This window comes from Oncorhynchus mykiss, chromosome 2, assembly GCF_013265735.2.
Source record: "Oncorhynchus mykiss isolate Arlee chromosome 2, USDA_OmykA_1.1, whole genome shotgun sequence".
In the NCBI taxonomy this organism is placed as follows: domain Eukaryota; kingdom Metazoa; phylum Chordata; class Actinopteri; order Salmoniformes; family Salmonidae; genus Oncorhynchus; species Oncorhynchus mykiss.
Window position 1 is genome coordinate 23715244 of NC_048566.1, and position 13439 is coordinate 23728682.

The following is a 13439-nucleotide window of genomic DNA, read 5'->3' on the forward strand; positions in this document are numbered from 1 at the left end:
TGTCTGTTGCCAGTTCATCTTGTTTGTCAGCTCTTGTCTTTTCCCAGCCTCTCTTTTTCTCACCCTCCTGGTTTTTGACCCTTGCCTTGCCTGTCCTGACCCTGAACCTGCCAACCTGACCATCTGCCTATCCCTGGGCCTGCCTGCCGTCCTGTACCTTTGCCCCTTTCTGGATTTCCAACCTCTGCCTGACCTGAACCTGAGCCTGCTTGCCGTCCTGTACCTTTGCCTCTGTTGCTGTAATAAACATTGTTACTTGTTCAAGGCTTGCATCTGGGTCTTACCTTATCCTGATAGAGGTAGCAATGCAAAGAGAGTGAGAAAGCATAGAAAGATCATGTAAAACCAAAAGAAAAGCGAGCCTTGCTCTCTAGTTGGATTCCCCCAGGTCGGAGTGGTGGATTGTGGGTATCATCACCAGCTAATTCAAGACGGATCACCACACGCATCGAACAGTTGAGAGGGAGGCACACAAACGTCAATAAGTCCTCTCAGCGGGCCAACAAAGAGACATTTTCGAGACATTTCTATCAGGGGCGAGATAATTCCTGTGTGTTTTTCCTATCCTGCCGAGTTCAGATAGGGGATTACGGCAATAGGCAGATCAAGCGGCAGCAAGTAATCCATGACAAAAACAACCTCTCCACCACCCCCGCGTCCTCCCGCCGAAACTTATACCCCCGGCTCCCGCCCGTCAGAATACCAGAACACCTGACACATCCACTGTCTTTTGTTTGAAACCATTAGCGTTACCATATAATCCTATTAATTAACAAGTCCCTCTTTCCATTTTCTCCTCTCTCTCTCTCTCTCTCTCTCTCTGTCTCCCTTCATCTCGCTCTCGCTCTCGCTCTCTCTCTCTCTCTCTAAGCACAGGCCTGCCTGTATATCCGGATCCTGCAAATAATACTCTAAATGTTTTTGTTTGATGTGTCCCGTTTTTAAGAATACGTTACTCATGCAGTTAAGCTGCAGTTAGGTATTTCTGTGGGAGAAGACGGGGATTGGGGGAAAGGGGGGTGTTTAAGCTTGTTATCAGTGTTGGTTGGGGGTTAGAGACAACAGTTAGAGGTGCGAGTATACTGCACAATGAGCCTTCATGTTATGGCACTTCTTTATGAATAATTCAGCAACTCATAAACGGGGGCATTTACACAAGCAGAATGGAAGGCAGGGTGATTTTGTTCAATGGGTATACCTTTGTTCTATTTGCCTGTGAAATTGGCCCTCTTTTTCAGCACAGTGAGCAAACAGGTACTAGCTGCCCAAGGCTGCGGACCAAAAAAATGAGCCTTAGCTAGGTATGTGGTGTGCTGCGGATATGAGAAGGATTTTACGAGTTATTGCTCAATAATGTCAAATATGTGGCATTCAAGGCCAGGTCAAAAAGCTAGTGAGTGTTCTGTTGTTGTTTCGTCTGTCTCTAGTATCCAGTTCTCACTCACAGGGAAGATGCTGTGTCTTTGTGACAGGGGATGGAGGTGGGGGTTGTTGAGTAAGATGTTGTTTCTTATGTAATGTAAAAGATGAGGGGGAGAAGGACTGACTGAGGCCTATTTCTGTCTTGGACACCTGCTTCGCTTACTGTTCAGCACTGGGGAGAAGAACGGAGGAGACGAGGAGAGGGATGAGGAACGAGGGAGGAGGATGAAGGGGGAGGACCGCTTCAATGGCTTTCAGCCTCAAAGCTCACACACCTGAGTCCTTAGTGTGTGCGTGTGTCTGTGCGGCGTGCATGAATGCATGTCTGGTTTGATCTAGTGAGTCTGCACATGAAGAGTTTAATTCCAAAAAGCTATATATCCATTTTCAAAAATGTTGCTAAATGAACTTTTAATGTTTAAAGAAATTAGGAAATAGATGGGTGTGTTTATCTAATCATGGCATGGGGTTGTTCAATGACAGACATTTGTATCACACAGCCAAATGTATCAAATAAGTAGTACTGCTTGGTTTTACACAGCCAAATGTAACAAATAAGTAGTACTGCTTGGTTTTACACAGCCAAATGTAACAAATAAGTAATACTGCTTGGTTTTACACAGCCAAATGTAACAAATAAGTAGTACTGTTTGGTTTTACACAGCCAAATGTAACAAATAAGTAGTACTGCTTGGTTTTACACAGCCAAATGTATCAAATAAGTAGTACTGCTTGGTTTTACACAGCCAAATGTATCAAATAAGTAGTACTGCTTGGTTTTACACAGCCAAATGTAACAAATAAGTAGTACTGCTAGGTTTTACACAGCCAAATGTATCAAATAAGTAGTACTGCTTGGTTTTACACAGCCAAATGTATCAAATAAGTAGTACTGCTTGGTTTTACACAGCCAAATGTAACAAATAAGTAGTACTGCTTGGTTTTACACAGCCAAATGTATCAAATCAGTAGTACTGCTTGGTTTTACACAGCCAAATGTAACAAATAAGTAGTACTGCTTGGTTTTACACAGCCAAATGTAACAAATAAGTACATTTAAATGTACTGTATGTAAAACAATAACATTTGCCTTTTTACTAATTTAGCAGATGCTCTTATCCAGAGCAACTTACAGTAAGTGCATCTATCTTAAGATAGCTATGTGAGACAACCACATATCTGAGTCAAATATACAGGTTACAAACATTCCATTCCAGCAAAACACAATTGTAATTCACAAATGTCAATCATTTCTGAGCAAAAAACAGAGGCTCTCTAAACTCTCTTCTTGTTTATCTGTTTCCTGTTGATCAGATGTTTTATTCAAACAGATCAGAGGAGCTTTGTGTTCTCTATGAAGTTACTGTATGGTGACCACCTGCTGTGTCAGAGGCACACAGCTACCTGAATCAAGATAGATCAGGGGGATTCAGTCAGGGTCTGTGTGTGCAAATGTGTTTTCAGACTTGTTGATCTGTCTGTCTGTCTCTTTCTCTGTCTCTGTCTCTCTCTCTCTCTGTGTGTGTGTGTGTGTGTGTGTGTGTGTGTGTGTGTGTGTGTGTGTGTGTGCTTATCGCTGTGTGTCTGGCTAATCTGCTTCTTATCTGCCTTTCCATCCATCCATCCGTCTGTATTTGTCTAATGAATGGAATTTTGCGTCTCGTTGTCTCTCGCCTTCAAGGCAGCAGCATGTCTGCATGTTTGTCTATGTTGAGAGTGTGTGTGTGTGTGTGCACATGAGTTGGTGTGTTTATGCATGACTGCATGTTTGTGCACATGTGAAAATGCATTTGTGTATGTGTGTATGTGTGTGTGTGTGTGTGTGTGTGTGTGTGTGTGTGTGTGTGTGTGTGTGTGTGTGTGTGTGTGTGTGTGTGTGTGTGTGTGTGTGTGTGTGTTTTGGGAGGTAGTAGGGGGGAACTCAGGTGGGGCTCATTGGGGTCACATGGTCCACCTGAGTGGCTGTGGTGGATACGGGGCTCTCATTCCCAACACAAGCTATAGCACACCCTCCACCATACTGCACCTCCCTCTGCAGATTTAACAGCAGTGATAGAGAAAGAGAGAGAGAGGGAGGAATGGGGTTGGATAGGGCTGGGGAAGGGGAATAGGGGATGATGGAGTAAGTGTGAGATAGGAAGAGGAAGCGAGCATGAGAGTGAGAGAGAGAGGAAGCAAGAGAGAAGAAATGACATACCTGCCCAGCTCGTTTGCGAACATCATCATTCTTATTTTAGGAGATATGTTAGGTGGCGAGACTCTCCTGGAGCACAACAAGTGATGCAGCCGTGTGAATCATGTGGGTTTGAGTAGATTGAGCGTGCAGGAGCCTGTCAATAGACCCAGTCATCGGCCCATCATCCCGGGGAGTGGAGACTGGTGAGGGAGGGGGAAAAAACACACAAACAAATGCATCTCATTATTTCAGTGCTCACCTCTGCAGTGCTCAGGGTAACCCATCACAGTCCACACAGATCCAATTGCTTCCATGAAATCAGTTTGAAGCTGCAGCCAGATCTCATCTGTCTCAATAGCAGGGCTGGAGCCAATAGGACTACTTTACTGCACACAGCAACAGCTCCTCCCAGTGGCACTAGGTGAATTACCCAGATTTGGAGGAGAGGAGAGAAACTATCTGGCTGACTGTTTATCCAGCCATAACCATTGGATTTATGTCAGCATTCAGCAGCGGATGACAGAATTACCCCTTGATGAAACATATAGCTCTTCCCCTGGATGACTTGCATGATAAACAAACAATAGCTGCTTGTTTGTCTCTCTTTCTTCCTCTACTCTTCCATTCTCTCTTCCATTCTCTCTTTCTTTCTTTCTTTCTTTCTTTCTTTCTTTCTTTCTTTCTTTCTTTCTTTCTTTCTTTCTTTCTTTCTTTCTTTCCTTTCTTTCTTTCTTTCTTTCTTTCTTTCTTTGTCCTCTCTCCCTCTCCCTCTCCCTCTCCCTCTCTCTCTCTCTCTCGTCATCCTCTCTCTTCTTCTCTATCTCTCTCTCTCTTCTCACTAAACCATGCTGTAAGTTGATATCTGTTGAAAAGTAGCAGTGACCTTTTTTTCTTGTGTGTTATGCTGGCTCTCACCCATTCACAGGAAGCTTGCATTTGCTTGGTAAAATAACAGTTTAAAGATCTCTTTCCTCTCCTCTTTCCATGCCCCTACTCCTTTCCCCTATTCTGTGACAGTTTGTTGTGGAGTAGATGATCATGTGTCCAGAGTAGATGACAGTTGTGCTGAAGCCTGTTTGTTGATTAGCACATCTGGTGACAGTTTCCCTCTGAATTCCCGTCCAAATAACTTCCACTCTCTTCAACAAAGTTTTCTTTCTCTGAATTCCTGCATGGTCCGAAAGAAATGAAAGAGAGGGGGGAAGAGAAAAGGAGTGGGTAGTGCTTTGATCTGCTGTGTAAGCACGTATTCAGCTGGGGGGTGATCTGAGAGGAGAACTGTTTGGCGCTATAACAGATTATCATCTGTCTCGTTTCATCACCAACCCATCTCTGTATGCACATCCCAGTCTTATCTACTGTACACCACACTAATGATATGGACCCACTGATTCTCCAGGAATATAACAGAACCTGCCTTATTGGCTTGGTACAACTGTCTTTCTTCAACATCTAAGGGTCTCAAATGTTTTTAATGCATTAATATGCAATATATTTTTCTGTGATCTGTAAACAGAATCACCAATTCTGGTCAAGGCCTAGTCTGTACTGTATATCTCTTACGACGACCCAGAACCACTGTTAAAGACACCAGTCCTCTGTTCTCCCCTCAGTTCCTCCCTCTAAACCTTACTTTGAGCTGGAGACAACAGAGCCATGGGTAGCAGGGAAAAGCTACACTGTCACATGCATCGCTCCAGACGCCAAACCAGAGGCAGTGATCACTCTGTTTAAAGGTAGGTCACCAAATACGGTATCAACCCACTGCACACAAACTTAATAATGCTAGTACATACATGTTTTTCCATTAGGAATAGCAGAGACGTTAAATGTGAATCAGTACTGAGTTGAGGGAAAAACATGTTTGCAAAGACATGTTTCAACCTACACTATAATTGTAGTACACTATAACTCAATGCCCTGTTTTTACAATGACATTTTAAAACTATGGCCGTGTCTGAAATCTGTCTTGCCTACTACTTACTAAAACTACACACTGTGTACTAATAGTACTACATACTAGTTAGAATTTACTGGTTAGGAAAACATATGCAGTAAGCAACAAATATCGTAATACTTATCATCCATACATACTTATCATCCATCCATTCAATAACTGTTTTACCTTTATTTAACTAGGCAATCTAATGCACAGTCGTGCTTGTTCCCTGCCATTCGTTCATTTTTGTAGAGCACGTCCCCTATTCTGATTATCAGCTCTCGTCAAACACCCTACACCCCAACCCTGGCACTCTGCCACTTCTGGTCTTTTGTTCCTCCCACCCCTACAAGGTGCCTGATTCTACTCATCCCAGGCAACGCTCTTCTCTGTCCTGGCACCCCAATGGTGGAACAAGCTTCCCCCTAACGTCAGGACAGATAATTCCCGGCCCATCTTCCAAAACGTCTGAAACCCCCAACTCTTCACAAAGTATCTTTGTAAAAATGGTGGGGAAAAAACAAACACCCTTGCCTTGTTGTCTCTAACACACACTCTCTTTCCTCCTCCCCCTCCTCCTCTCTTTCTCTCTCAGATGGAGTTGAGCTGACAGGTGTAGAGTCTTTCCCTATGTCTGGCTCTGAGGACAAGCTCCAGAACACACACGCTACAAAAGAGTATGTGTTCCTGTTCTCTGTCTCGTGTGTGTGTGTGTGTGTGTGTGTGTGTGTGTGTGTGTGTGTGTGTGTGTGTGTGTGTATGTGTGTGTGTGTGTGTGTGTGTGTGTGTGTGTGTGTGTGTGTGTGTGTGTGTGTGTGTGTGTGTGTGTGTGTGTTATCCCTAATTGAAGCACTTCTGCATTCCCACAGAACTACAGTACAGTGTAATGAATTGGTGCCTACTGTAAACTGTCACTCGGTGCCTTGTGTCAAATCAAATGAGCTTTTGTCATAGACACAGAATTACATTTCAGTTGCTAGACAGATGCAATCCTATCTGATTCACCTGGTGGTACATACATACATTCACCAGTGCTTCAGATGAGTCTAATCCAGCTCCAAAGATAATAACCCCTTGTCATCTGCAAAAACACGATGTAGAAGGTATTAAGGAGATAATTCAGCTCTAACGCAGAATAGCCTGGTCTCCAACTAAATCCTTTATGTGTGGATAGTGGTTATAAATAGCAACCATATTTTGTATAGGAGCTTTTAAATCTGGAGATGAATCTAGATAACATGGTGGACTTTGGGTTTGTCATATGTCTGGAGGTATAATGCCCACATTGTTATGATGTTTAGCGGGGTTATAATGCTCTTGATATCCAGACCCGAGATTGTATGAATCTGTCTGTTATTATGGGGTCTCAAGGGCTCAATTAGAGTGTTAAGGGGTGATGTGTCCTATGTTAAGCCATGATCTTTAATGTTATCCATCATCTATTCTTCTCTTCCATCCAATTCTTCCTTCCCCATGACCCGCTCTCCCCCACGCTCCTCACCCACCCCTCCATCGCACACACACACACCCCTCCATCGCACACACACACACACACACACACACACACACACACACACACACACACACACACACACACACACACACACACACACACACACCTCCTGCAGGTTCATGTTCTTAAGCAGTTCGGACAACGGAAGGGAGCTGGTGTGTCGTGCAAAGAACCCGGCTCTCCCTAGGGCCCTGGAGACCAGCCTGGTGATGAATGTATACTGTGAGTGTGTGTTGGTCCTTACCTCATGGACTCACAGACACCTTTACCTTTCCTTATTCCCTTCTCCAGCCACGTGTGGACCCCGACCCCGGGCTGGTATTGGGGCAAACATCCTCACACTGAGCAACCACTCCGAGGGGAGACTTTCAGCCACGGGCGAACTCACACCTACTGGGGACTCAATCCCAATGCTCAGCCTGGAGTGTTTTATTATTATTATTTTTTCACCTTTATTTAATCAGGTAGGCTAGTTGAGAACAGGTTCTCATTTACCTGGCCAAGATAAAGCAAAGTAGACTGACACAAACAACAACACAGAGTTACACATGGAATAAACAAACGTATAATCAATAACACAATAGAAAAAAGCCATATAAAAGTCTATATACAGTGTGTGCAAATGAGGTAAGATTAGGGAGGCAAAGCAAAAAAATTGGCCGTAGTGGCGAAGTAATTACAATTTAGCAATTAAACACTGGAGTGATAGATGTGCAGAGGATGAATGTGCTAGTTGAGATACTGGGGTGCAAAGGAGCAAAAATAAATAAATAACAATATGGGGATGAGGTAGTTGGATGGGCTATTTACAGATGGGTTACTGTATGTACAGGTACAGTGATCTGTGAGCTGCTCTGACAGCTGATGCTTAAAGTTAGTGAGGGAGATATGAGTCTCCAGCTTCAGTGATTTTTGCAGTTCGTTCAAGTCATTGGCAGGAGAGAACTTGGATGGAAAGGCAGCCAAAGGAGAAATAGGCTTTGGGGGTGACCAGTGAAATATACATACGGGTGGGTGCTGCTATGGTGACCAGTGAGCTGAGATAAGGCGGGGCTTTACCTAGCAAAGACTTATAGATGATCTGGAGCAAGTGGGTTTGTCGACGAATATGAAGCGAGGGCCAGCCAACGAGAGCATACAGGTTGCAGTGGTGGGTAGTGTATGGGACTTTGTTGATGAAACAGATGGCACTGTGGTAGACTGCATCCAATTTGCTAAGTAGAGCGTTAGAGGGTATTTTATAAATTACATTGCCGAAGTCAAGGATCCGTAAGATAGTCAGTTTTACGAAGGTATGTTTGGCAGCATGAGTGAAGGATGCTTTGTTGCGAAATAGGAAGCCAATTCTAGATTTAATTTTGGAGATGCTTAATTTAATTTTGGAAATGCTTAATGTGAGTCTGGAAGGAGAGTTTACAGTCTAACCAGACACCTAGGTATTTGTAATTGTCCACATATTCTAAGTCAGAACAGTCCAGAGTAGTGATGCTGGACAGGCGGGCAGGTGCAGGCAGCGATCGGTTGAAGAGCATGCATTTAGTTTTACTTGCATTTAAGAGTAGTTGGAGGCCATGGAATGAGAGTTGTATGGCATTGAAGCTCGTCTGGAGGTTAGTTAACACAGTGTCCAAAGAAGGGCCAGAAGTATACAGAATGGTGTCGTCTGCTTAGGGGTGGTTCAGAGGATCACCAGCAGTGAGAGCGACATCATTGATGTATACAGAGAAAAGAGTCGGCTCTAAGAGTGTTAGAGGTCGACATGAAATCATCAACGTCTCTACTGCTGTCACAGTCAACCCACTCAACTCTGTCAATTCCTCTGGTATCAGTGCAATACAAACTCCAACTCAAGCCCAACTGTTACACTCTGATAATACTGATCAGAGGAGCCTGGGAATGAAACTCAATCCCGAATTCTAAACTCTACTGATGCTAAATATAATTGTCAGGACTGTGAGACCATAACATCTCCTACAGTGTAGAACATACAGTACACAACATAATAGGGGTGGGTGATTTTACATCTCAAAGGATCGTTTCCTTGTTTACCCTTTGTCTTGTTTGGACAAACAGTATATCTTTGAAACAATATGGCATCCCAGCCTATTGTTTTCTAGTTTTAGTTGTTCCTCAATATTTTGTAGATCAATTTCAGTAACTGATTGTTCTGGAGCCCACCCACCTGGTTCTGTCCCAGGTCTAAATCAGCTGCTGATTAAATGCTACTGTTGCTGAAGACACTCAATGGTGAACATTCCCATTCTACTCTTTCCTTTCCTTCCACCCCCGCCATATTATCCACAGCCGTCCATATGAAATACTGTCTCTATCTATCTCCCTCTGCATTAGACGCTGTCCTATTCTATCTCCTACACTTCAACCACTGCCCAGAACTGGAAATGCTTCTACACCTCCTCTCTCTCCCTCCCTCCTTCTTTCTTTCTTTATTTCTTTCTTTCTTTCTTTCTATTTCGTTGTCTGTCTCTCTCTCTGTCTGTCTCTCTGTCCGTCTGTCTCTCTCTCCGTCTCTCTCTCTCTCCGTCTCTCTCTCTCTCTCCGTCTCTCTCTCTCTCTCTCTCTCTGTCTCTCTCTCTCTCTCTCTCTGTCTCTCTCTCTCTCTCTCTGTCTCTCTCTCTCTCTCTCTCTCTCTCCACTCTGTATTAAACAACATCCCTCCACAGTAAGTGCTAATGTTGCAGAACCCGTCGACCACCGCAACAGTAGTCCTTACTCAGCAAGCCAGCCCATCAAAGCCTGGAGCACCGTGTCCATTTTCAGCCAGCCAGATTGTTAGTGAGGTAGCAATTTGTCATGCCGGCCCAGGGTCCACATACAGCCGCCTGCGCTGCCTGCGCTCCCAAACTCATTGCAGCAATAACAAAGGCTGGCCCTCCCTTAATTTATTTTACGCTGTATATTTTATTCAGAAAGGATGTAATTTATTCATATTTCCAAACGTTGCTTTATTACTGTTTAAACATCTGTTATTTTGCTTTATGGAGTCGATCTAGCTGGCTGCTCCCTTAATACTTAATGCTTTCATCAGAGCTAGAGCCCTTACTCTGCAGTCAGGGTAAATGTTGCCAATTTATTGGCCCTGTCTCAACAAATAGAGAGGATGCTCCCTTGCTCATAAAGCCAAGTGTCCGCTCATCCCAGTGCATATTTCTCACCCTCTATCCTCTCTTTCTGTCATCTTCTCTGTTTCTGGTGATTCATCTCTCCCCCTCTTTCTCCCTCTCTCTTTCTATTGCTCCCTCTCTTCCTCTCTCTTCACTTTCTGTCGTTCTTTCCCAAGATGTTGTTTCATCTCTCTCTTTCCCTCTCAACATCAGTCCCACCCCAGAATCCAGTAATCCAGGGCCTGGACAGAGAAGGCCTGGTGAAGAGGGGGACCACGTTGAAGCTGTTTTGTGTGTCCCAGGGAGGGAACCCATTGGCCACCCTACACTGGACCAAGGTACAGAGACTACACTCGGCTAAAGCTTATAATCAGTCGTTTTTGGTGTATTCTCCATATTCTACTTCTGTACTCTTTCTTTCAGAACTCACTCCCTTCCTGCTGCAACCAGTCAGTCACCTATTATGTTAGTCCTCTGCTTGTTACTAACTCCTAGCCCTGTCCTGTCCTCTGCTTGTTACTAACTCCTAGCCCTGTCCTGTCCTCTGCTTGTTACTAACTCCTAGCCCTGTCCTGTCCTCTGCTTGTTACTAACTCCTAGCCCTGTCCTGTCCTGTGCTTGTTACTAACTCCTAGCCCTGTCCTGTCCTCTGCTTGTTACTAACTCCTAGCCCTGTCCTGTGCTTGTTACTAACTCCTAGCCCTGTCCTGTCCTCTGCTTGTTACTAACTCCTAGCCCTGTCCTGTCCTCTGCTTGTTACTAACTCCTAGCCCTGCCCTGTCCTCTGCTTGTTACTAACTCCTAGCCCTGTCCTGTCCTCTGCTTGTTACTAACTCCTAGCCCTGTCCTGTGCTTGTTACTAACTCCTAGCCCTGTCCTGTCCTCTGCTTGTTACTAACTCCTAGCCCTGTCCTGTCCTCTGCTTGTTACAAACTCCTAGCCCTGTACTGTCCTCTGCTTGTTACTAACTCCTAGCCCTGTCTTGTCCTCTGCTTGTTACTAACTCATAGCCCTGTCTTGTCCTCTGCTTGCTACTAACTCCTAGCCCTGTCCTGTCCTCTGCTTGTTACTAACTCCTAGCACTGTCCTGTCCTCTGCTTGTTACTAACTCCTAGCCCTGTCCTGTCCTCTGCTTGTTACTAACTCCTAGCCCTGTCCTGTCCTCTGCTTGTTACTAACTCCTAGCCCTGTCCTGTCCTTGTTACTAACTCCTAGCGCTGTCCTGTCCTCTGCTTGTTACTAACTCCTAGCCCTGTCCTGTCCTCTGCTTGTTACTAACTCCTAGCCCTGTCCTGTGCTTGTTACTAACTCCTAGCCCTGTCCTGTCCTCTGCTTGTTACTAACTCCTAGCCCTGTCCTGTCCTCTGCTTGTTACTAACTCCTAGCGCTGTACTGTCCTCTGCTTGTTACTAACTCCTAGCCCTGTCTTGTCCTCTGCTTGTTACTAACTCCTAGCCCTGTCCTGTCCTCTGCTTGTTACTAACTCCTAGCCCTGTCCTGTCCTCTGCTTCTTACTAACTCCTAGCCCTGTCCTGTCCTCTGCTTGTTACTAACTCCTAGCCCTGTCCTGTGCTTGTTACTAACTCCTAGCCCTGTCCTGTGCTTGTTACTAACTCCTAGCCCTGTCCTGTCCTCTGCTTGTTACTAACTCCTAGCCCTGTCCTGTCCTCTGCTTGTAACTAACTCCTAGCCCTGCCCTGTCCTCTGCTTGTTACTAACTCCTAGCCCTGTCCTGTCCTCTGCTTGTTACTAACTCCTAGCCCTGTCCTGTCCTGTGCTTGTTACTAACTCCTAGCCCTGTCCTGTCCTCTGCTTGTTACTAACTCCTAGCCCTGTCCTGTCCTCTGCTTGTTACTAACTCTTAGCCCTGTCCTGTCCTCTGCTTGTTACTAACTCCTAGCCCTGTCCTGTCCTGTGCTTGTTACTAACTCCTAGCCCTGTCCTGTCTTCTGCTTGTTACTAACTCCTAGCCCTGTCCTGTGCTTGTTACTAACTCCTAGCCCTGTCCTGTCCTCTGCTTGTTACTAACTCCTAGCCCTGTCCTGTCCTGTGCTTGTTACTAACTCCTAGCCCTGTCCTGTCCTCTGCTTGTTACTAACTCCCAGCCCTGTCCTGTCCTCTGCTAGTTACTAACTCCTAGCCCTGTCCTGTCCTCTGTTTGTTACTAACTCATAGTTCTGTCCTGTGGATCAGAATGGGGAGGTGATTTCCACCAGCTGGGAGGTGGACACAGAGTCACGACGGGCCATCAGCCACCTGACCCTGCAGGTTAAACCACAGGACAACCAGGCCGAGCTGTGCTGTGAGAGCGTCAACCAGGTGACCCCTGTCCCTCTGTCCAACAGCCGCAAGATCACTGTCCTCTGTGAGTCCCCGACTGCTAAGAGATACATGCACTTGAATGCTAGAACACACACACAGACACACAAAAGCGATGGAATGTTTGTGTTTATTCAAATGTTTGCTAACCCAATCATTAAAGTTATTTTCAATAGCATTCATCCCAATCACAATGACATTAACATTAGTTTTAGCTCCAATACTGAAACTAATTCTGCATTAACACAAATTCTAATATCAATATCATTAATGAAACTAATGGCAATTATGACCCGGGCCCATATTTCACACAGAAACTCATTTGAATCACAGCTTAGTCTTTTACAGTGAGCTAATTTAACTGAATCGCTTCAATGCACAATCCAAAGGCAATAAAGCTGGCACTTTCTGTGGTGATAATAATGCCAGGTAATAAATTATCCATTTTCACTTCACTGCATAGGAGATTTCTCAACTACCACGACTGGAAAACAAACAGAGAATGAAGGTTCCTTCGCATCACACCGACTCTTCCTTCACGCCATCACTCGCTATCTCGCTGCGTCAGTTAATGGTCTAAACCACTCTCTTCTTCCTTTCCTATCCCACGTAAAAGCCATGTTACCTCCTAGCTATTCCTATTCACGCCTCATACACGTTGAAAATGAGTTGCAGACCCTTTATCAATGTATCTCTCTTTCTATTGCTCTCTCTCTCATTTAAGTTTTGTCTTGAGCTGGAGGGCAGAGAGAAGAACTGGTGTGTTAGGGATATGCCAGCATCGCCCTAAGGCATGTGTGTAACCTAACACACTGTCTGTCTATGAGTGTAGCCCTCATGTCTGCCTGTGTCCCGTGTATAACGTACATGATATGATGCATTCATGTCTGCCTGCTCAGTCATTAGCCTGTCTTTCTGCAGCCCCTCAGGGATTACTGCTCAGCTGCA

The 13439-nt window shown here is 44.9% G+C and overlaps 1 protein-coding gene across 3 annotated transcripts in view; it reads left to right on the forward strand.

The window, feature by feature from the left end:
• nphs1 (NPHS1 adhesion molecule, nephrin) overlaps positions 1-13439 on the forward strand; it is a 60200-nt gene that overhangs the window by 16225 nt on the left and 30536 nt on the right. For all 3 annotated transcript variants that reach the window (XR_005035922.1, XR_005035925.1, XM_036942939.1), the window contains exons 5-9: positions 5212-5334; positions 6133-6214; positions 7166-7272; positions 10386-10510; positions 12366-12537. Coding sequence is in view for 1 of the 3 variants with exons in the window: in XM_036942939.1 (XP_036798834.1) it covers positions 5212-5334; positions 6133-6214; positions 7166-7272; positions 10386-10510; positions 12366-12537 (609 nt within the window). In the remaining 2 variants the exon portion in view is untranslated. The remainder of the gene's footprint in view (positions 1-5211; positions 5335-6132; positions 6215-7165; positions 7273-10385; positions 10511-12365; positions 12538-13439) is intronic.